Source organism: Pantherophis guttatus, chromosome 1, assembly GCF_059756535.1.
Source record: "Pantherophis guttatus breed Tessera chromosome 1, ASM5975653v1, whole genome shotgun sequence".
NCBI classification, from domain to species: domain Eukaryota; kingdom Metazoa; phylum Chordata; class Lepidosauria; order Squamata; family Colubridae; genus Pantherophis; species Pantherophis guttatus.
In genome coordinates, this window is record NC_142063.1 from 345,566,632 (window position 1) to 345,589,712 (window position 23,081).

General features: G+C 45.4%; 2 protein-coding genes across 3 annotated transcripts in view; one reads left to right on the forward strand and one right to left on the reverse strand.

Moving 5' to 3' along the window:
• Positions 1-22,547, forward strand: part of ASPA (aspartoacylase) — a 25,252-nt gene extending 2,705 nt beyond the window's left edge. The window contains exons 1-7 of one of the 2 annotated variants that reach the window (XM_087883478.1): positions 1-440; positions 7,861-8,056; positions 12,236-12,329; positions 14,137-14,244; positions 16,734-16,843; positions 21,811-21,912; positions 22,190-22,284. The exon at positions 1-440 is cut by the window's left edge and continues 1 nt beyond it. In XM_087883478.1, coding sequence (XP_087739604.1) covers positions 202-440; positions 7,861-8,056; positions 12,236-12,329; positions 14,137-14,244; positions 16,734-16,843; positions 21,811-21,891 — 828 coding nt within the window. In that variant the 5' untranslated portion in view covers positions 1-201 and the 3' untranslated portion in view covers positions 21,892-21,912; positions 22,190-22,284. Of the gene's footprint in view, positions 441-7,860; positions 8,057-12,235; positions 12,330-14,136; positions 14,245-16,733; positions 16,844-21,810; positions 21,913-22,189 lie in introns of both variants that reach the window. The other variant, XM_087883477.1, reaches the window with a different exon arrangement.
• Positions 1-23,081, reverse strand: part of SPATA22 (spermatogenesis associated 22) — a 117,922-nt gene that overhangs the window by 27,007 nt on the left and 67,834 nt on the right. The gene's annotated exons all lie outside the window — the stretch shown is intronic.

Here is a 23,081-nt window from a genome sequence, read left to right on the forward strand (position 1 = left end):
GACGTAACTCTCCAAATATAGCAAGAGGGAGTGGCGTCAAAACTCTGAACTGAAAAAAACTTGTTGGAAAAGAGGTTTTGTTTTTCACTTCCCCCGTCGTCCCATCCAGGCAGACCAAAGTCCTCCAGCCGTTCAAACTTTTATTTTCTCGGAATAATTTCCTGCCCGGTTTTCTGAGTTCGGTGGCAGCCGACCAAGGGAATGAACCCTGGCCAAATTCTGCAAGATGCCCCCGTCCGAAAAATTGCCATTTTTGGCGGCACTCATGGCAATGAGCTGTCGGGGGTGTTTCTGGTTAAATCTTGGCAAGAAGACGGAGCAGAGATCGAAAGACCGGGGTTGAAGGTACGGCCTTTCCTGGCTAACCCACGAGCTGTGGAAAAATGCTGCCGTTATATAGACTGTGACCTGAACCGAGTGTTCGATTCCGAAAATCTTGGGTAAGCTTAAACCGGATGGGTTGTGTGTGCAGCGGTGGATTTCACATATTCTTACCACCAGTTCGCCCCGTGCTTTGCTCACGCGCGCGCCTTCCGAAAACGTGGCAAAATAGGACGGCATTATGCCAGGGTGGGATGCTACCGATTCGCCCGAACTGGTACGAACCAGCTGAATTCCACCTCTGATTGTGTGAATGCACGCCACAGGTTACATGCACTTACCTTCGCTACCAGATCGCAAATGTGAGCGTGCGCTCCTCCTCCACGCATGCACAGCAGGGGTGGGTTCTACTTACCTTTACTACCGGTTCGCAGTGGGGCTTCGCTCGTGCGCGCGCTCTCCTGCACATGCGCAGAAGTGTTTCGGGGTCGGGGTCGGTGGGGTGGAGGGTGGTGACGTCGGGGTCGGTGGGTGGAGCCTCCCGCCGGTTTTACTACCGGTTCTATAGAACCGGTGCGAACCGGGGGCAACTTACCACTGATGCACAGAGCCTTCTGTGCATGCGTCGAGGGTCAAAAACGGGATGTGATGATGTCCGGGTGGATGGACAGAGCCTCTCTCGGCAGGCCATACCGGATCACATGAGCTGGATAGATCCGGCTGAATTTCACCACTGATGCACGCATGCACAACGCTAAACATTGGACTGAATTTAGATATCCTGCGGTATCTTTGTTTGTGGATGATTCACGGAATAGATATTATCGATGTATTTAAAAACGTTTATACAGGTTAGTCCTCGACCTACGACCACAACGGAGGCCAACATTTCCCTCGCTAAGTGAGGCAGTTGGCAAGTGAGTTTTGCGGCCCGTTTTGCAACCTTTTCTGCCACCGTTGTTAAGTGAATCGCTATCAAACGCCGGGAAACTCCGGGAGATTCAGGCAGTTCCAATGAGCATAGGTAGTCCTCGAGTTGCCACCACAATTGAGCCCCAGGATTTATGTCGCTAAGTGAAACATTTGCTGGCCCCATTTTACAGACATAATTTTGCATTTATTGATTGATTTTGTCACGTTCATTTAAGTGTATATTGGAGGGGGTGACGCTTTGAGAGCTGTATGCAACGAAATTTCATTTTAATGTATGCCGATTAGTCTATTCTATTCTGTTCTGTTCTGTTCTGTTCTATTCTATTCTATTCTATTCTATTCTATTCTATTCTATTCTATTCTATTCTATTCTATTCTATTCTATTCTATTCTATTCTATTCTATTCTTTTCTTTTCTTTTCTTTTCTTTTCTTTTCTTTTCTTTTCTTGCCAGAGTTGTTAAGTGAATCATTGCATTTGTTAAGTGAGTAACACGGTTGTTAAGTGAATCTGGATTCCTTTTGTTTGTCAGAAGGTCGCTAAGGAGATCATGTGACCCCGGGACACTGCAACCGTCATAAATATGAGTCAGTTGCCAAGCGTCTGAATTTTGATCATGTGACCGTGGGGATGCCGCAACAGTCGTGTGAAAAACGGTCATAAGTCACATTTTTTCAGTACACATTTTTGTAACTTTGAACAGTCACTAAATGAACCGTTGTAACTGGAAGACTACTACCTGTTTATGATGAACCCTTCTAGGCAGACAAATTAATCCTTAATTTTATTGCAGCATTTTCATGAAGATCTCCATTTGAAAAGAAACCAATCCGGCCCTGCTAATGCTGCTAATAAGAGATAACAGAACAGAAAAACAGATTTGGAAGGGACCTTGGAGGTCTTCTAGTCCAACCCCCTGCTCAAACAGAGAACCCTATACCCGTGATGGCGAACCTATGGCACGTGTGCCATCAGGTGGCACGCATAGCCATATCAGTGGGCACGCCAGCTCAGCTCAGCTCTGGCGAGCATGTGTGCACCGGCCAGCTGATTTTCGGGCCTTCCGAGCCATCTACTAGAGAGGCTCTGGAGGCTGGGGACAGCAAAAAAGTTACTTCCTGTCCAACTGGGAGTTGGGAAATGGGCCACTTCAGGCCTCCAGAGGGCCTCCAAGGGGTGGGGAAGGCTGTTTTCGCCCTCCCCAGATGCATAGAGGGATCTGGAGCCAGGTGAGAAAGAAAAATGGGCCTACTGGGCCATCACGTGCCAGGAGTGGGGGGGGAGGGGGGTTGCACGCACATGCGAAGGGCGGGGCACATAGAATTATGGGTGTGAGCATGCATGCGCCCGAACCTCTCCCTCCCCCCCCTCCTGGCACGCGATGGCAAAAAGGTTAGCCATCACTGCCCTATACCAGTGATGGCTAACCTTTTTGCCATCGGGTGCCAGGAAGGGGTGGGGTGGGGTAGGTTTGCCCGTGCGTGTGCCCACACCCATAATTCTATGTGCCCTGCCACGCACATGCGAGCGCGACCCCCCTTCCCCCCCCACTCCTGGCACACGATGGCCCGGTAGGCCCATTTTTCTTTCTCACCTGACTCCAGATCCTCTCTATGCATCTGGGGAGGGCGAAAACAGCCTTCCCCACCCCCTCGGAGGCCGGAAGTTGAGAAACGGGCCGTTTCGAGCCTCCGAGGGGGTGGGGAAGGCTGTTTTCACCCTCCCCAGATGCATAGAGAGGATCTGGAGCCAGGGAGAAAGAAAAACAGGCCTTCCCCCCTGCCAGGCCCTCTTCTGGTGGGCCCAAAAGGGCCGAAAATCAGCTGACAGAGCTGAGCTGGCGTGCCAGGCAACATGACTCCGCGTGCCACCTGTGGCACGCGTGCCATAGGTTCGCCATCACGGCCCTACACCATTTCAGACAAGCGTCTGTCCAGTCTCTTCTTAAAAACCTCCATTGATGGAGAATCTGTAACTTCTGGAGGCAACACCGATTCGCCGTTTCGTCGAGAAATTTATCCTTATTTCGGTTGCTTCTCTCCTTGATTAGTTTCGACCCAGTGCTTTTTTGTCCTGCCTTCGGGTGCTTTGGAGAATTGTGGACCTCTGATTTTGTTTTCCGCTAAATAAGCAAAGTTCACAGGCTCCTCAATCTTTTATGCCGTTATTTGCACGCACCAAAGGATCAGTAAAATTTGGGAATCAAACTTGACACTCCTTTAACCCCCGACATGCTTCGTTTCCGTCTTCGGCCTCACCGATGTTGCCAGCACTCCCTCGAAGAGCTGGTGGGGGACAGCAATTTGAAGCTTCAGTGTTGAAATAAGTCATAATCCTCCACGGGGGGTAGAAAAAAATCCTGTTTTTACAGCTCTTGAAAATGCTTTCCTTGGCTCGCAGCCTTTTTTGCTAAATACCAAGAACCGGGCAGCCAATTCCATGCAGCTAACGATTATTTGGACACAGCAGGCAGGCCAAGAGGTATGTTAGACCACATTTTGAAAAAAAAAAAGATAAATTTGCAAAAAAAACCCTGCTTGCTAGATGCATTTGTATGCCCTGGAACCTCTAAAATAGATCTTGTATCGAAAGCGATCCATTTCACTCATTCAACCTCCAAGTACATTGAACTGTTGTGGAAATCTGTACGTGCAGAATATATTTGGGTGGTTGAAGCAACCAAATTTTAGTCCCAATGGTGCTTATGCTGGAGGCAACTGGACTTCTTGTTTTCTTTGAAGAGGTTTCGCTTCTCATCCAAGAAGCTTCTTCTGCTCTGACTGGATGGTTGTTGTGACCTAAGCTCACTTAGTCATTACAAGACACAATTAGTCCCCAACAAAACTATTTTATTATAACAGGTGAGAATTACTACATTCCCATCTTAGTCCAAATTAATTGCAAAACAAGTCCTTCAGAAAAAGTCCTTTGGGCTTATCACAAACCTTTATCTTCTTTGGCACCCTGCCAAAGGCCTTTCTTGGCAAAGCCCCACGAAGTTCAGAAACAAGAGACACCAACTGGAAACAGATTTAGCAATGTTGCTTTCCTACAAAGAGCCCAAGAGTCTTTGCTGCTCTTTTAAGCCTCATGGGAGGGGCCAATCATCTCCTGGCCTTACTCCTGAGTTGTCCCTTTTGCTTTAGCTGCTCTTGCCTTCTGGCAGCTCTGTGCATGCACGCACTAGGAACAGGCTCCTCCTGTTCCTCTGCCTCTCTGCTGTCCGACTCTGGAGGCTCCGGAGTCCGCGCATCACTCCCAGATGGCCCTGGCTCCATCTCTGCCTCCAACGCAGAGCCCTCGTCCGGGCCTCCCCCAGACTCTAGGACTGGCCCATGGTCCTCCCCGGCCTCCTCACTGTCCGACTCAGCTGCCAGCTCCGCAGCCTGCTGGTGGACCACAACAATGGTGGGGAATGGAAGGTTTTATATTCCTTGCAGACACCTGGTCATTTGCATCCTTTTAGAGGGTCACTGAAGCACAGTGCTGAAGAAGCTTCTTGGATCACAAGGGAAACGTCTTCAAAGGAAAAACCAAAAAGTCCAGTTGCCTCCTGAAAAAGCACTTTTGGGACCTGGACGACTGAGAATCTCTACAGACTTTTAATCAAATTTTAGGTTTGAGAGTCACTTTGGCCAAGTGATTAGGGCAGGAGCCAGGAGCCAGTAAGTTCTAGTCCTGTACCAACAAAGGAGAATATTTATAGCTCGGGATTGTAATGAGGGGTCCTTGTTACTCTCTGAGCTTTATTTATTTATTGTTTATTGGTTCGATTTATATGCCGCCCTTCTCCGGAGACTCAGGGCGGCTTACAATGTGTTAAGCAAGAGCCTTCATACTTTTGTATATACCTGCTTAGTAGGGCTTTCGGCCCCCCCTTCCTAAGCGGTGTTCTTTTTTTATACAAAGTCAGCTTATTGCCCCCACAATCTGGGTCCTCATTTTACCTACCTCGGAAGGACGGAAGGCTGAGTCAACCTTGAGCCTGGTGAGATTCGAACTCGCAGTAATTGCAGGCAGCTGGCAACTAAGTGCTACTTAACAGCACTTTAGTCCGCTGCACCACCAAGGCTCTTATCGAAGCTTCCTTCTTTTCTTGCGGAAAAATTGTAAAAATGGGGCAAAACTCACTTAACGAATTTCTCACGTAGCAAGAGGGCACAATTGGGGGTCAGGTCATCGCCATTTGCAATCTGCCCAGCTGACGTCAAACGAGCAAAGTCAATGGGGTATCCGGATTCACTTAAGAACGGTGCAGTGGTGGGATTCAAATCATTTAACAGCTGGTTCTCTGCCCTAATGACCAGCTGGGTGGGTGTGGCCATGGTGGGCGTGTCCAGGGGTGTGTGACAGGCAGAACTTGGCCTCCTGCACCCCCCTGGGAGCAAACACGGGCCTCGGGGGGGGGGTCACACACCAGAGGTGGGTTTCAACAGGTTCTGAGCAGTTCTGGAGAACCGGTAGCGGAAATTTTGAGTAGTTCGGAGATAGTGTTGCCAGGTGTCCACTATTTGAGTGGACAGTCCGCTTTTTTCACATGATGTTCACTATTTTTTTTTTCACAAAATAGTGGACATTTTTTTTATTCAAAAGCTTTACGATGAAATTAAAATGTAATTTAATATTTTACATATTATTATAATATATTTTATGTTTTGAATTTTAAGTAAAGTTTTGAAGTGATTATTTTAATACGTGTTAAAATGTTTGTAAGAAAATATATAATTTAATTGTAATTTTTTAAAAAAAATTTACTACTTAAACCCCCCACCCCCTTCCGCTTGTCCGCTATTTTTTGGAAGCAGACCTGGCAACCCTATAAATCGGAGAACCGGTAGTAAAAATTCTGACTGGCTCCACCCCCATCTATTCTCTGCCTCCCAGGTCATAGCTGACCAGGAGGAAATGGGGATTTTGCAATATCCTTCCCCTGAATTTTTGGAGGGAATGGAGATTTTGCAGTATCCTTCCCCCGGAATGGGGTAGGAATGGAGATTTTACAGTATCCTTCCCCTGCCACGCCCACCAAGCCATGCCACGCCACGCCACACCCACCAAGCCACACCCACAGAACCGGTAGTAAAAAATTTTGAAACCCACCACTGGGTCACACGCTCTACCGTGCCAAATTTTGGGCCTAGTAGGCTTCCCGGCAGCCTCCTGGGAGCAAAAGCGGGCCGCGGGAGGGGGGGCGCTGCACCCCCTGCGCCCCATTTTGGGCTTAGGAGGTCTTTCTGCACTTAAGTGGCAGCCAAAATGGGACGCGTCACGTGGGGACTCCTGGAAGGGGCGGGGAAGGGCCACTCAGCAATTTAAGTACCGGTTCGCGCGAACCGGCTGAATCCCATCACTGGAACCGTGGCAAAAAAGGTCGTAATATCAGATATGATTCACTTAACAACTGTTTTGTTTGGAAACGTAAATTCTGGACTAGTTTACCTCCAACAGAACTCTGCTGTTCTGTTAAATGCACTGAGGGATGAGTAAGGCGCTGGTAGAAGCTACTCTACCAATAAAAAATAGTTCTGGCATAGTTTGGAAGAGAAGTTGGTGGCATTTCTTTCTTCCTACCCCCCCCTCCATCAACAGGTGCCCAGTGGAATTTCTTGCTGGTCACACATAATGATGGTTTTTCTTAAGCCCTTCTACAACGGGAAGGGCTGTAACCCAAGAAACTTTGAAATCAATTCGTTTTGCCAAATACCTTCCATTGCTATCGTTGCTCCATCCTTCCTGATCCCATTTCAGCTTCCAGCAGCTGCTTTTCGTTTCAAAATGCACATCAAAAGGAGAGAGAGACAGAGAGAGAGAAGAGAGGGAGGGAGGGAGGGGGAGAGAGAGAGATTTTTTCCATATCTCTGCAAATTATAACTGGAGAAAACAATTTATGATGTAACAAAAGAAAGGGGAAGGGAAGGGAAGGGAAGGGAAGAAGGAAAGGAAAGGAAAGGAAAGGAAAGGAAAGGAAAGGAAAGGAAAGGAAAGAAGGAAAGGAAAAAGGAAAGGAAAGGAAAGGAAAGGAGGCAGAAGGAAAGGGAAGGGAAGGAAAGGAAAGGAAGGGAAGAGAAAGGAAAGGAAAAAGGAAAGGAAAGGAGGCAGAATGAAAGGGAAGGAAAGGAAAGGAAAGAAAAGGAAAGGAAAGGAAAGGAAAGGAAAAGAAAGGAAAAGAAAGGAAAAGAAAGGAAAAAGGAAAGGAAAGGGTTGGCCGAAGAAAAAAAATGCCATTAAAAGCCTCTGGCAATCCCAGCTGAGTTGCAGAGTCTTTTAAAAGCATTTTTTTCTGCAATCTCTTAAGGTTGCAGAAAAAATGCTTTTAAAAGTTAAAAAAAAAAAAATTGGCCATGCCCACACAGTCACATTACACCCCCCCCACCAAGCCACGCCCACAAAATAAGCCACACCCACAGAACCAGTAGTAAAAAAATTTAGAACATAACTTGTGGGTTATAGCTGTCACGAACAGATATTTCAGTCTCCATTATGGTCGTAAGTCGAGGGCTACCTATAGAGTTTGCACCAAAGACAAGTTGGGCTCCTTTTTCTTTTCTTTTTTTTTTTTTAATGACCCGGCTAAGTAACATTTCTTTGGGTTCTTCTGACCCACAGCAAGGACCTCGCGGACAACGTCCCCTATGAAGTCAGAAGGGCCCAAGAAATCAACAGCTTCTTCGGTCCGAAGGGCCAACCTGGCGCTTACGACCTGATCTTCGACCTTCACAACACGACCGCTAACATGGGTGGGACCCTCATCCTGGAAAGCTCCAGCGATTGCTTTGCCATTCAGATGTGCCATTATATACAGGTATTTTTTTTTTAAAAAAATGGAGAAATGTACAGGAAGTCCTCAACGTACGACCACGATCGAGCCCCAAATTTATGTTGTTCAGTGAGAAATTTGTGAAGTTTTACAACTTTTCTCTCCATATTTCTTACGTGAATCGCTCATCATCATCGTTGAACGACCCCCCCATAATCCCTTGCAGGGTGTTGTGGCTCCGTTACCGGAGCCTGTGTCATCGGCAGGAGAGGACTCCAAGAGTGAAGGAGGGGAGTTGGCAAGGCCTCCCTCTCCAGGACCCTCCTCTCTGGCAATGCCTTCGGTGTCCGCCGAAGGGCAAGAGATAGGGCCGGGGCCAAACACGTCCACGCAGCCACAGGTGGACAGTGATGAGGGAGATGAGTCTTGGCTGGATCCACGCCAGCGTCGCAGAGATGAGCGCGCGCAACAGAAGAAAAGGCGTGCCCGAGATTAGGCTGAGTCACTGGACCACACCCCACAGGATATAAAAGGGGGTGAGGTGGCCATTCAGACTCTGTGACGGACAAAACTAACTACTATTGAGTCACATTGCATCTTTGGAAACAACATTATCGGCCTTGGATTTATTTTACGAACTGGACAATTCTTGACTGTGGGTATTTTGTTTGTTGAGTAAAAGTTCTTGGCAAGCAGCTACTGGGTTGCTGCCAAGCTTCTTATCGGAAGAATTGGTTGTCTGCCAGTTTATTTAACCCCCGGCTGTCTGTTTGTGTGCGTGTGTGAGACGGGGACAGAACACAGGGTAGAGTCTGGGCAATGAATGGAACTAGCAGAGCGTTTTCATGGCCGGATGCCCTTCCTGTCGCCAATGAGGAGTTTTGTTCGGCAGATATATTCTCAGTGTGCCCAGAGAGAGAAATAACTGCCTCTACCTAGGATTGAACTCACAACCTTCCAATGGTATGGCAAAAGCTCAACCTCTAGGCCACCACACCGCTCCGTGTTAGGTGAATCACTGCAGTTCTTAAATTAGTAACACGGTTGTTAAGTGAATCTGGCTTCCCCGTTGACTTTGGTTGTCGGAAGGTCGCAAAAGGGGATCACCTGACCCCAGGGACACTGCGACCGTCATAACTGTGAGTCAGTTGTCAAGCATTTGAAAGTAAATCACGTGACTGCAAGGATGCTGCAAGTGAACTGTTGTAAATTGAGGACTAAATGTATTTGCACTGTGAATGAGACGGGTGATCTCAACGTTTGATATATGAATGTATGAATAAACAATTACAGGTAGTCCTGGACTTACAACCACAACTGAACCCCAGGTTTCCATTGCAAAGCGAGACAGTTGTTAAGTGAGCTTTGCCCCATTTTACGACCTTTCTTGCCCCCGTTGTTAAGTGAATCATTGCAGTTGTTCAGTTAGTGACCTGGTTGTTAAGTGAATCTGGCTTCCCTTTTGGCTTTGCAAGTCAGAAGGTTGCAAAAGTGGATCACATAACCCCGGGACACCGCAACCGTCATAAATACAGGTAGTCCTCGACTTACAACAGTTCATTTAGTGACCGTTCAAAGTTACAACGGCACTGAAAAAGCGACTTATTACTGTTTTTCACACTTATGACCATTGCAGCATCCCCGTGGTCATGTGATTCAGACATTTGGCAACTGACTCATACTTACGACGGTTGCAGTTTCCCGGGTTACGTGATCCCTTTTTGCGACCTTTTGACAAGCAACATCCGTGGGGAAGCCAGATTCACTTAACAACCATGTCATTAACTTAACGCCTGCAGTGATTTACTTAACAACTCTGGCAAGAAAAGTCGTAAAACTCAAATTTCTCACCTAACAATATAAATGTTGGGCTCAATTGCGGTCGTAACTAGAGGACTACCTGTCTGAGCCAATTGCCAAGCTTCTGAATCTTGATCGTGTGACCACAATGTTGCTACAACTGCCATAACTGTGGGAAAACGGTCAACCATTATTTTTTTTCAGTGCTATGGTAACTTGGAATGGTCATTAACTGAACTGTCGTAAGTCGAGGACTACCCGGACCAACGCTGATATTGGGGTACGAAGACCGCGTCTCAAAGAGAGAAGCAACCTGGAATTAAGAAGAAACTTCCTAACAGTGTGGACAATTAACCAGTGGAACAACTTGCCACGAGATATTGTAACTTATCTGAAATAGTATAGGTCCCTGATGATGAACCTATGGCATGCGTGCTACAGGTGGCACACGGAGCCATATCTGTGGGCACGCGAGCGTTGCCCTAGCTCAGCTCCAGCGCACATGCGCGTGCCGGCCAGCTGATTTTTGGGCCTTCAGGGCCCACCGGAAGTCAGGAAATGGGCTGTTTCTGGCCTCCGGGGTGTGTGTGTCGGGAAGGCCGTTTTCGTCCTCCCCAGGCTCCTAGAAAGCCTCTGGAGCCTGGGGAGGGCGAAAAATGGGCCTACCGGGCCCACTGTGCCATTGCGTGCCAAAAGCAGAGGGTCCGCGGGAGGGGGGATGTTGCTTGCTCATGTGCGGTGGGGGCGGGGCGCATTGAATTATGGGTGTGGGCACGTGTGTGTGTGACCCCTCCGCGCTCCCCTCGCTTTTGGCACACGACGGCAAAAAGGTTAGCCACAGTGGTAGGCTTCAGCCAGTTCGCATCTATTCGGGAGAACCGGTTGTTAACTTCTAAGCAGTTCGGAGAACCGGTTGTTGGAAGAAATCTTATTTTGTTTTTTCCCCACTTTACAGGGCTAATCCTGTAAGGAAGGCAGGAAGGAAACATTCTGGTGGTGTTTCTAGCCTAATCTTTATTGCCCTGCTTACAGAAACTGCCTCTCTGGTTAACCCTTATTACATTGTAACAGTGAGTGACGTTGAGTTGGCCATGCCCACATGGACATTAGGGCAGGGAACCGGTTGTTAAATTATTTGAATCCCACCACTGGTTAGCCATCACTGGTATAGGTTCTTCTGCTTGAGCGGGGGGGGGGGGGGGCTGGACTAGAAGACCTCCAAGGTCCCTTGCAGATTCGATTTGATTCTATTCTAGCTTGTAAGAGGACTGCTTTCTATTCAGACCAATAAGACCTTGTTGGAAAATGCACAAGGCTGATGTGTCCTGTGTGTTAAATCACAAGAGCGAAGCCCCCTCCCCCGGCAATTAACTTCGCTGCGTGCCGGAAATTAATGAAGGCCGTTGTAGTGCTAATTCATCAACCGGAGAGAAAATTAGAGCTTGTCGCGTTATCTATTTTAAACGACCGGTTGAATGTTGCAAACGAGTTGAGCAAAACTCAGGCAGCTCCATTATTTTCAGGGGCATCCGCCTGGTGTGTGTATGTGTGTCTCTCTCTCTCTTTGTGTGTGTGTGTGTGTGTCAAAATGGTGGGTGCATCATTACAACCTGCCTCTCCAGCCCGTGTGTTTTGCACGCCTTTTACTCCTTAAATTTATTTATTCGTTAAATTTATGTGCCGCCCGTCGCCAGCAGTGAAGAGATGACGGGTGGCTTACAAAAGGATTTGCAGGTGTTATATCGCACGCACGGAGGTAGTCCTCGGTTTACGGCAGTTCATTTAAACGACCGTTTCAAGTGATGATAGCACTGAAAAAAAAGTGAATCGGGCCCATTTCGCACAATTACAATCGTTGCAGAATCCCCGTCATTGCATGATCAACATTAAAGATGATTGGCAACTGGCTCATATATATTTATGACGGGTTGCAGGACACGTGATCCCCTTTTGTGGCCTTTTGACGAGCAAAGTCAGGATCACAATCAGAATAGAGCTGGAAGGGACCTTGGAGGTCGTCTAGTCCAGCCCCCTGCTCAAGCAGGTGATCCTATACCCATTTCAGACAAGGGACTGTCTAATAATCTCTTTTTAAAAACCTCCATTGATATGAAGCACCCACTACTTCTGGTGGCAGGCTGTTCCACTGGATAACTGTCCTCACTGTTGGATGGATTAAGTTTCTCCTTAATTCCATGTTGCTTCTCTCCTTGGTTAGTTTCCATCCATGGGGAAGTCAGATTCAGTTAACCACCTGTGTTACTCGCTGAACAACTGCAGTGATTCACTGAACAACTGTGTCACTCACAGTCATAACTCAGCTGTCTCACTTAGCAACAGGAAATGTTGGTTGTACAATTGTGGTTCTAAGTCGAGGACTACCCAGATAATGAGAACCATTAAACCATTTTTTTTCTACAATAGGATGCTGTGTCCCCAGACAGATGTCTGGTCTTACTTCTCGAACATCCCAACTTGAAATACGCAACGACTCGATCAGTAGCAAAACATCCAATTGGTAATTATGATTATTATTAACCCCATTCCATTTTTAGCAAACGTCCTTGGGTTTCTAGACACGTTTCCATAATTTAGTTATTGGATTCGGGTGGTCCTCGACTTACAACCATTCGTTTAACGACTGTTCAAAGTTACAGTGGCACAGTCTGCGCACTTATGACCATCTCAGCATCATTGGCTGATCAAAATTTGGGTGTTTAGATTAATGACAGCCACAGCATCCCATTTCCGTGGGATCGCCGTTCCTGACCTTCCCAGACAGCTTCCGACAAGCAAAGTCATCAAAGCAAGCCAGATTCGCTTAACGACCGCCCGATTCACTTAGCAACTGCAGTGATTCGCTTAACAACTGTGGCTGAAAAGATCATAAGGAGTGGGGCGGGGGAAACTCAATTAATACCTGTCCTTGCTTAGGAAGAGGAATGTTGGTATCCATTGGGATCATAAGTCGAGGACTACCTGAAAATTTCATAAAACACCAATAAATATTAATATTTATAATGTAAATATATATTTAGATTTATATATTTTATATATTAATTAATTTTAAATTATATATTAAATAGGGAGAAGGAGGGGGTGGAGTCCTTGGTGCTCTCTGACCTTGGTGGTTTTCTTGCAGTCATTTCATTACCTGATTAGGCAACATCATCAGTGCTAGAAAGGAGTGGAGTTTGCTCTCTACTTATATATATTTTATTTATTTATTTATTTATTTTAATTTGATTTATATGCCGCCCTTCTCCGGAGACTCAGGGCAGCTTACAATGCGTTAAGCAATAGCCTTCATCCTTTTGTATATTTATACAAAGTCAGCTTATTGCCCCCACAATCTGGGTCCTCATTTTACCCACCTTAGAAAGGATGGAAGGCTGAGTCCACCTTGAGCCTGGCGAGATTCGATCTTACTTTAATTGCAGACAGCTGGTGTTAAATTACAGTGCTTCTGTCTGTTGAGCTATCCAGGCTCCTTTAATTAATATATTATATGTTATATAATAAATATTATTATATAACATATAATAAATGTTATTAAATTAATATATTATATGTTATATATTATATTATTGTATATATTATACAATTATACATATATTATTATTATGTATATATTATATACATTATTATATTATATTATATCATATCATATCATATCATATCATATTATATCATATCATATCATATTACTGTGTTTCCCCGAAAATAAGACCCCCTCTTATATTTTTTTCAACCCTGAAATAAGCGCTTGGCCTTATTGTCATGCACACAAAAGCCCGATTGGACTTATTATCAGGGGATGTCTTATTTGGGGGGGAAACAGGGTATACTATATTATTATATTATATTATATTATATTATATTATATTATATTATATTATATTATATTATATTATATTATATTATATTGTTATGTTATGTTATGTTATGTTATGTCATGTCATGTCATGTCATGTCATATCATATCATGTTATATTGAATTATAATATATTGAATTATCATATTATTGTATATATTAAACTATATTACATTACATTATATTGAATTATAAATCTAACATTATATAACATTAAGACAATATTAATAAATAATTAATATATTGCAGGCTGAAGGCCTCTTCGACATGTACAGGTTGGAAACATGCAGAGGAGACCTTCATCCTACAGTGGCTAAAACGACAATGATGATGGTATTAATATATAATATATATATATATTTTTAATCATAAATAAATGATAGAAGAGGACCGTGTCTTCTCCGGTGTCCCCAAGGGAGAAGTGTTGACGGTTCCTTGCTTTCTTCTCCAGGTGTTGAAGTGGGCCCTCAGCCTCAAGGTGTCCTGAGGGCTGACATTTTGGATAAAATGAGGACGATCGTCCGACACGGGCTGGATTTCGTGGCAAAATTCAATGCAGGTACAGCGTTATAAGGTAGTCCTTGTCATTTATGGTCCCACACAGTTTGCGAGTGGAGATGTCATTTTTTTTTAAACCCCGCCAACCCTTTTTCTAGAACCTTCTCAGCCTCTTCACTGTTTTAAGGGGTTTTTTTTACGTTGTTGGTTTTTAGGAAAAAATAATATTCAGTATATTCCAGAAAAGTTAGAATGATTTAGACTTAGAATAACTGTATTGTCCCTTTGAATGTCCACTAATCGGCATACATTAAAATGAAATGTCGTTGCGTACAGCTCTCAAAGGGTCACCTCCTCCAATATACACTGCATAAACGTTCCTCCAGGCTTTCCTATCCTCTACCATCCCCCGGAGCCATATCTGTGGGCACGTGAGCATTGCCCTAGGTCAGCTCCAGCGTGCATACGCACACCGGCAAGCTGAGTTTTGGGCCTTCCGGGCCCACCGGAAGTCGGGAAATTGGCTGTTTCCAGCCTCCAGAGGGCCTCCAGAGAGGTGGGGAAGGCTGTTTTCGCCCTCCCCAGGCTCCAAAAAAGCCTCTGGCGCCTGGGGAGGGCGAAAAACGGGCCTACCAGGCCCACAGGTAACCTTTTTGCTGTTGTGTGCCAAAAGCGGGGGAAGCACGAAGGGGCGGTCGCGCGCACATGCACAGGGGGGAGGGCGTGGCATGGGGGGCATTGAATTGTGGATGTGGGCACACACACGCGCGACCCCCCCTGCACTCCCCCCACTTTTGGCACATGACGACAAAAAGGTTAACCATCACTGACCTATAAGGTCCCTTCCAACTCTGTTAATCTGTGTCACGCAATATAAAATGTTACTTTCTGGGAAAAGTGTTTATAACTATTATAATAATTTAACAAAGTTGGAAGGGACCTTGGAGGTCTTCTAGTCCAACCCCCTGCTTAGGCAGGAAACCGTATTCCATTTCAGACAAATGGTTGTCCAACCTCTTTTTAAAAACTTCCAGTGTTGGAGCCTTCTCAACTTCTGGTGGCAAGCTGTTCCACTGGTTTGTTTGTTTGTTTGTTTGTTTGTTTGTTTGTTTGTTTGTTTGTTTATTTATTTATTTATTTATTTATTTATTTATTTATTTATTTATTAAATTTGTATACCGCCCTTCTCCTGCTGGACTTAGGGCGGTGCACAGCCAAAATAAAAAGCATCCCAATACAAACTTTAAAATTTGGTAAAAGAATTACACAACTTTGGCCCAAAATTTAAAACATCCCAACTAAAACCCATAGACAATTAAAAATCTAACATCTCAAAAGGGGGTGGGTGGGTTATGCCAGCCCTGCTTGGTGGAAAAGAAAAGTTTTTAGGGCGCGGCGAAAAGCCCGGAGATCTGGTATCATGCGTACCTCCGGGGGCAAATCGTTCCAGAGGGCAGGAGCTGCCACAGAGAAGGCCCTCCCCCTGGGGGTCGCCAGCCGACACTGCCTGGCTGACGGCACCCTGAGGAGTCCCTCTCTGTGGGAGTGTACTGGTTGGTGGGAGGCTATCGGCGGCAGAAGGCGGTCCCGCAAATACCCAGGTCCCATGCCATGGAGCGCTTTAAAGGTGGTAACCAACACCTTGAAGCGCACCCGGAAGACCACTGGAAGCCAATACAGCTCGCGCAGGAGAGGTGTCACATGGGAGTGCCCCCTCGCTCCCATAATCCCCCGCGCGGCCGCATTCTGGACCAGCTGGAGCCTCCAGGGGAGGGGAGCCCCATGTAGAGAGCATTGCAGTAGTCCAGGCAGGAAGTGACAAGGGCGTGAGTGACTGCGCGTAAGGAGTCCCGATCCAGAAAGGGACGCAACTGGCGAATCAGGCGAACCTGATGAAAAGCCCCCCTGGCCACGGCCATCATATGCTCTTCTAAAGACAGCCGTGCATCCAGGAGGACGCCCAAGTTGCGAACCCTCTCCGTGGGGGCCAATAACTCGTCCGCAATAGTCAGCGATGGGGACGCCGGAAGCCACAGCCACTCGGTCTTGGAAGGGTTGAGTCCTCACTGTCAGGAAATTTCTCCTTAGTTCTAAGTTGCTTGATTATTTTCCACCCATTGCTTCTTCTTTTCCTGCCCTCAGACGCTTTGGAGAAATTGCTAAAGATAAATATTTCTTATGGGTTTTTAGCTTCTTGAACATCAATTCTAACCTTTTATGACGAGATGAGAACATAAAATCTCATCCCTAAAGTTCACAAAATGCAAATAAAAGAGATTTTCTTAAAAAAAAATAGATTCTATTGTATGCAAGATGTAGAACTTTTTAAGGGGTGACATGAAAATTTAACCCTTCAGCATCCCCATTGTAAGAAAAAGGGGGTTGATTGGGAAGTTTCCAATCATCAGATCTAGTTGCAGTTTAAGGATTTAGTTTGCTTTAACAAATAATCCGCCGTAGTGGCTGAAAACGTTATCAGCAACGGCATCTCTAAAACAAGGTCAGCTGTTTGGCACGAACCCCTGAAAATATGCACCGTTTTCTTTGTAGGAGAAGAATTCCCTCCATGCACCGTTGAGGTTTATAAATTATTGGAGAAAGTTGATTATCCCAGGAACCAAAAAAATGAGATTATGGCTGTCATTCACCCTCATTTACAGGTAAACACGTGTGATTATTCTTCTCTTTTTAACAGCTGCAGTGGGAAAACTAACGTGGGTTAGTACAGGTAGTCCTCGACTTACGACCACAACTGAGCCCCAGATTTCTGTGGCCGAGCAAAACTGAGTTTTGCGGATCATTTTACCACATTTCTTGCCACATCCGTTAAGCGAATCGCTGCAGTTGTTAAGTGAGCAACGTAGTTGTTAAGTGAACCCTACAGTCCTCCTCCTCCTCCTTTTCTCCCTTGTAGCACTGATGATGTTACCGAGTTGGGTCATGAAATGTCTCCAAGAAAACCAAAGTCAGAGAACACCAAAGAACACACAGTCCTCCTCCTCTTCCTCCTCTCCCTTTGCTGCAGTTGTTAAGTGAGCAACATAGTTGTTAAGTGAATCTGGCTTCCCCCTTGACCTTGCTGGTCAAAACGGGATCATCACATCATCACCCTGCGACACTGCAACAGTCACAAGTACATGCCAGTTGCCAAGCATCTGGAATTTTGATCACATGACCATGGGGATACTCCAACGGTCATGTGAAAAGGGGTCATAATACCTCACTTTTTTCACTGCCTTTGTAACTTTGAACGGTCACTAAACAAATGGTGGTAAGTCGAGGACTACCTGCATAGAAAATGTGGGGTTTGCTCTGTTTACTGGGTGTGGTTTTGGCTGTTTCTTTATTAGGCTGTTGTTTACAGTTTAATTTAAGAGCCTTGGTAGTACAGTGGTCTAAAGCACCCTGTTATTAAGACCAGCTGCCTGCAATTACTGCAGGTTCGAATCTCGCCAAGGCTCAAGGTTGACTCAGCCTTCCATCCTTTCTAAGGTAGGTAAATTGAGGACCCAGATTGTGGGGGCAATAAGCTGACTTTGTATAAATATACAAAAGTATGAAGGCTGTTGCTTAACACATTGTAAACTGCCCTGAGTCTCCGGAGAAGGGCGGCATATAAATCAAATTAAAAAAAAAAAAAATAGTTTGTCTGACTTGGTAGTTTGTTGTTTCGATGAAGAAAGATGCGTAGGCAGGAAGATGGTTCAAGGGAAGGCCCTTCGGTGGGAAGGCACCTTTTTTTAAATTTTTTATTGAAAAGTTTTATAAAAAGTTTACATATTTCCCCCCCCCTTCCCTACCTCAACCTCCCCCCTCCCCCCTCCTCTTCCCAGAACAAATTACAGGGTATAACCTTCAACAATCATAATCAATCCTAGTCTAAATAATTATGACATTCCACATCTCTTGTTCCTTCAATTCCCTAATTACCCGACTAGCTTTATTACTTAAAGACACACCACTAATAACTCCATCCCCACGGTAGTTCCTTGATTGGGGAATTGTGCTGACAAGGCCAGACATCTATATCTAGGAGCCTTGGTAGTACAGTGGTTTAATGCACCCTGTTATTAACACAGCTGCCTGCAATTTCTGCAGGTTCGAATCTTACCAGGCTCAAGGTTGACTCAGCCTTCCATCCTTTCTAAGGTAGGTAAATTGAGGACCCAGATTGTGGGGGCAATAAGCTGACTTTGTATAAATATACAAAAGGATGAAGGCTATTGCTTAACGCATTGTAAGCTGCACTGAGTCTCCGGAGAAGGGCGGCATATAAATCAAATTAAAATAAATAAATAAATAAATAAAATATATACAAGTAGAGAGCAAACTCCACTCCTTTCTAGCACTGATGATGTTGCCTAATCAGGTAATGAAATGACTGCAAGAAAACCACCAAGGTCAGAGAGCACCAAGGACTCCACGCACTCCTTCTCCCTCACCTTCTAGCACTGATAATGTTCCCTAGTTCGGTAGTGAAACATCTGGAAGAAAACAAACCAAGCTCAGATAGCACAAGAACCCTACAGTGCTCCTCCTCCTCCTTCGCTCCCTTCTAGCACTGATGGTGTTACCTAGTTGGGTCATGAAATGTCTGCAAGAAAACCAAGGTCAAGAACACAAAGTCCTGGTCCTGGTCCTGGTCCTTCTCCTCCTCCTCCTCCTCCTCCTCCTCCTTTTTCTTCTTCTTCTTCTTCTTCTTGGTCTCTTTCTCTCTTTCTCTTTCTCTTTCTCCTTCTCCTTCTCCTTCTCCTTCTCCTTCTCCTCCTCCTCCTCCTCCTCCTCCTCCTCCTCCTCCTCCTTCTTCTCCTTCTCCTTCTCCTTCTCCTTCTTCTTTTTCTTCTTCTTCTTCTTCTTCTTGGTCTTCTTCTCCTTCTCCTTCTCCTTCTCCTTCTTCTTCTCCTTCTCCTTTCTCCCTTCTCCTTCTCCTTCTCCTTCTCCTTCTCCTTCTCCTCCTTCTCCTTCTCCTTCTCCTTCTCCTTCTCCTTCTCCTTTTTCTTTTTCTTCTTCTTCTTCTTCTTGGTCTCTTTCTCTTTCTCTCTCTTTCTCTTTCTCTTTCTCTTTCTTTCTCTTTCTCTTTCTCTTTCTCTCTTTCTCCTTCTCCTTCTCCTTCTTCTTTTTCTCCTTCTTCTTCTTGGTCTTCTTCTCCTTCTCCTTCTCCTTCTCCTTCTCCTCCTCCTCCTCCTCCTCCTCCTCCTCCTCCTCTCCCTTCTAGCACTGATGATGCTTTCCAGTTGGGTCATGAAATGTCTGCAAGAAAGCCAAGGTCAGAGAACACCAAGGACCCCACAGTCCTTCTCCTCCTCCTCCTCCTAGCACTGATGAAGCTATCTAGTTGGGTTATGAAACATCTGCAAGAAAACCACCATGTTCAGAGAGCACCAACGACCCCACCATCCTCCTCCTCCCCACAAACCCCTCTCCCTTTTAGCACTGATGATGTCACCTACTCGGGTCATGAAATGTTCGCAAGAAAACAGCCAAGCTCAGAGGGCACCAAGGACCCTGCAGTTCTCCTCCTCCTCCTCTTCCTCCTCCTCTCCACACACTCCACTCTCTTCTAGCACTGGGGATATTACCTAGTTGGGTAATGAAACCTCTTGTTCTGCCCCAGCTACGGACCCCAAAGAACGCAGCAGACACAAACTCTATACAAAGCTTATTTTACTCAAATAACTTAAGTCTTTATCAACCAAAGGCTGTTAATAAACTGTCTTAACAGCCCACCAGAATTCTAAGATAAGGGAATCACAGTCTTACTAGAGTTGGCAGAAAGCCCAGAAGCAATTTTGCAGAGAATCCAGACGCGAAGGAGTGTGAACTGAAGTTGTTCCCTACAACTTGCTGCAATCTGCGTTTCTTCTTAAATAGGCTAGGGGAGTGGCCAATTAGCTCCAAGCCTTACTCTCGAGGAGAGCGCCTCCTGAGGAGCCACTCCTGCCTTTTAGCAGCTCTGCGCGCCCGTGCATTGAGAAGAGGCTCCTCATCTTCGTATTCTTCACTTATGGAAGCTTCTGGAGGTTCTGAAGGCCCTGGCTGAATCCCCGCCTCTGGCACCACGTCTTCTCCAGCCTCCTCACTGTCTGACTCAAGCGCCAGCTGCACAGGCTGCTGGCGCAGCACCACACCAGCCTCCTCGCTGTCGGAATCAGCTACAATCCGCACAGGCCATTGACGGGCCACAACACCTCTCCAATAAAACAGTCAAGCTCAAAGAGCCCCAAGGACCCCACAGCCCTCCTCCTCCTCCTTTCCACAACCTCTCCTCCCTTCTAGCCCTGATGATGTTACCTAGTTTGGTTGTAAAATGTCTACAAGAAAACCACCAAGAGAGCACCAAGGACTCCACAGTCTTCCTCCTCCTCCTCCTCTTCTTCCTCCTCCTCCCCTCCACGAACACCCCTCCCTTCGAGCCCTGATCATATTACCTAGTTGGGTAATGAAAGGTCTGAAAAACAAACAAACCAAATACAGCTCAGAGAGCACCAAGGACCCCATAAATTAAATCATGCCCACGTCTCCACCCGATAAAATGAAGATGGCTAGCTCAGGACTAAGGACTTTTTCTTAACTAACATCCAAGACATTAAATGCAGTGGAACCTGCCTGTTAGGTTCAGCTTAACCGATTTGGATTAAGAATCTGAAATGTAACTGATACCACTGTACAATGTATGATTTGGATGTGTATTTTTGTTTCTGTATCTATTGTGTATATTGTCCTGCCCAATGGGGAGAATGTTAGGTTCAGCTTGTAGCTTACTCCTAACTTGTTGGTCAGGCAATATATCTGTTTCTTTAAGAAACAACTGAGCCACGTAATCAGGGTTTGCTGAACCCTGTAATTAGGCTACAGTGCATACATAAGCAGCGCAGAGAAGCGTTCTTTGTTCCTGATTGTACCTGTTCCTGTTGCTTCCTGCGTCTTTCTGCTGATTAGTGTTAGACTGGATTGTTATATGGTATTGTATACCGAGAGTTACTAAAGTCTGTTTGCTTTAGTAAGGGAAGATACTTACTGGACTGATATTACTGTTTATGACCTTGGACTGTTTTACCTACACCGAGACTGCTTATTATCTTGTATATAAAGTATTTTTCTCACACGAGCTGCACATTTATCTCCTTCCCTGTGTGTTTCTGCTCTGCTCGTTGCACAAGCAACAAATACTGTTACACCCTAACACTGCCAAAACTTGAATTCCTATCCTTGAATTGAAGTGAGAAAGGTTGCAGTTTAGTTTTGATCTGCTTAGTTAGAAACATAGAAATGTAGAAAGTTTGACAGCAGAAAAAGAGAGTTAGTGGCTTATCAAATCTGCACTTTGAGATTCATTCATTCATTGATTCCATTCATTCATTCATTCATTCATTCATTCATTCATTCATTCATTCTGTCAGGGCATTGATTAATCCCATGTTTGGCTCTGGGACTAATCACCCTGGTTTAATTAGAGGATGGATCGTGGCTTATTCCTTGTTGCAATATTCTGAAAAAAAAAAAAAAAACGCGAAGAAAAGTTTCTAATAAAACTCATTTATTTGTTATAAAGAAAATAAAACACCTCACTAACTAAGAAAAGTAATTGCTACATTTTTGAAATAATTCTTGCCGGCTATTTTCTCAGCCGGACCTTGCTGGCAAGAGAACAAAGGAAAGAGTGTATGAAGCAAGTGAAAGAATGCGGACATGCGTAGAAGAATACTGATAAGGAACTTGGCAAACTACAGTAAGTCTATTAGTCCAAAAATAATGAAGCTCAGCTGGGAAATAAAATAACGCAGTGACACATTCATTCATTCAGTTTTAGTCATTTTTAATTTTTGTCAGATGACGGACACGCGTTTATCTCAGGCGTGTTTAAAACTCAGCGTCTGACGAAGCTTGGCTTGTTCGTAGGAGCTGTTTATTGTGGTTCAATACATTGAAATGTACTTTCTAAACAGCCTTATCCAAATGGTTGGCCGCGTTCATTTTTGCAAGATTATCTTCTTCCTCTCCCGTAGGATCGAGACTGGCAGCCGCTAAATCCGGGAGATCCCATGTTTTTGACTCTGGAAGGAAAGACCATCGCGTACGACGGAGAAGTGACGGTATACCCCACCTTTGTGAACGAGGCTGCCTACTACGAGAAGCAACAAGCCTTTGTAACGACGGCGAAAGAAAAATTGAGCGCAAAAGGGCTCCGAGTTTCTTAAACCCGGATTGTTTTTTTTAAACTTCCTCTAAAGTGCCTGCAAATATTTCTCGCCCAAAGTGGCCTAAAGACATCGTAGATCCTAGACCGAAAATTCAATTTATCATTGTAAGAAAGCACTTACTCAGAAAACGACGACGATTATAAACCATTTTTTATGCACTTTACAGTTCCTGTTTTTAATGATACTTTTTCAGGCCTGGTTTTGAAGCTGCTGAAAATCCTCGACTTACGACCACAATTGAGCCCAAAGCGTCCGTTGCTGAGCCACACTGCTAAGCGGGTTTTGCCCCATTTTACGACCTTTTTTTTGCCGGCGTTGTTAAGTGAATCATTGCAGTTAAGTTAGCAACAGGGCTGTTAAGTGAATCTGGCTTCCCCATTGACGTGGCTTGTCAGAAGGTCGCAGAAGGAGACGCCGCAACCATCATAAATACATTTCATTTTGTGACTGTTTGAAGTTACAGCGGCACTAAAAAAAAGTGACCGTTTTCACACTTACGACCGTTGCAGCATCCTTGTGGTGACGTGATCAAACTTCACATGCTTGGCAACTGGCTCGTATTTATGACGGTCGTACTGTCCTGTGGTCATGTGATCCCCTTTTGCGACCTGACAAACTCAATGGGGAAGCCGGATTCACTTAACCACCGTCTTACTGATGGAACAACTGCCACGATTCACTTAACAACTGTGGCAAG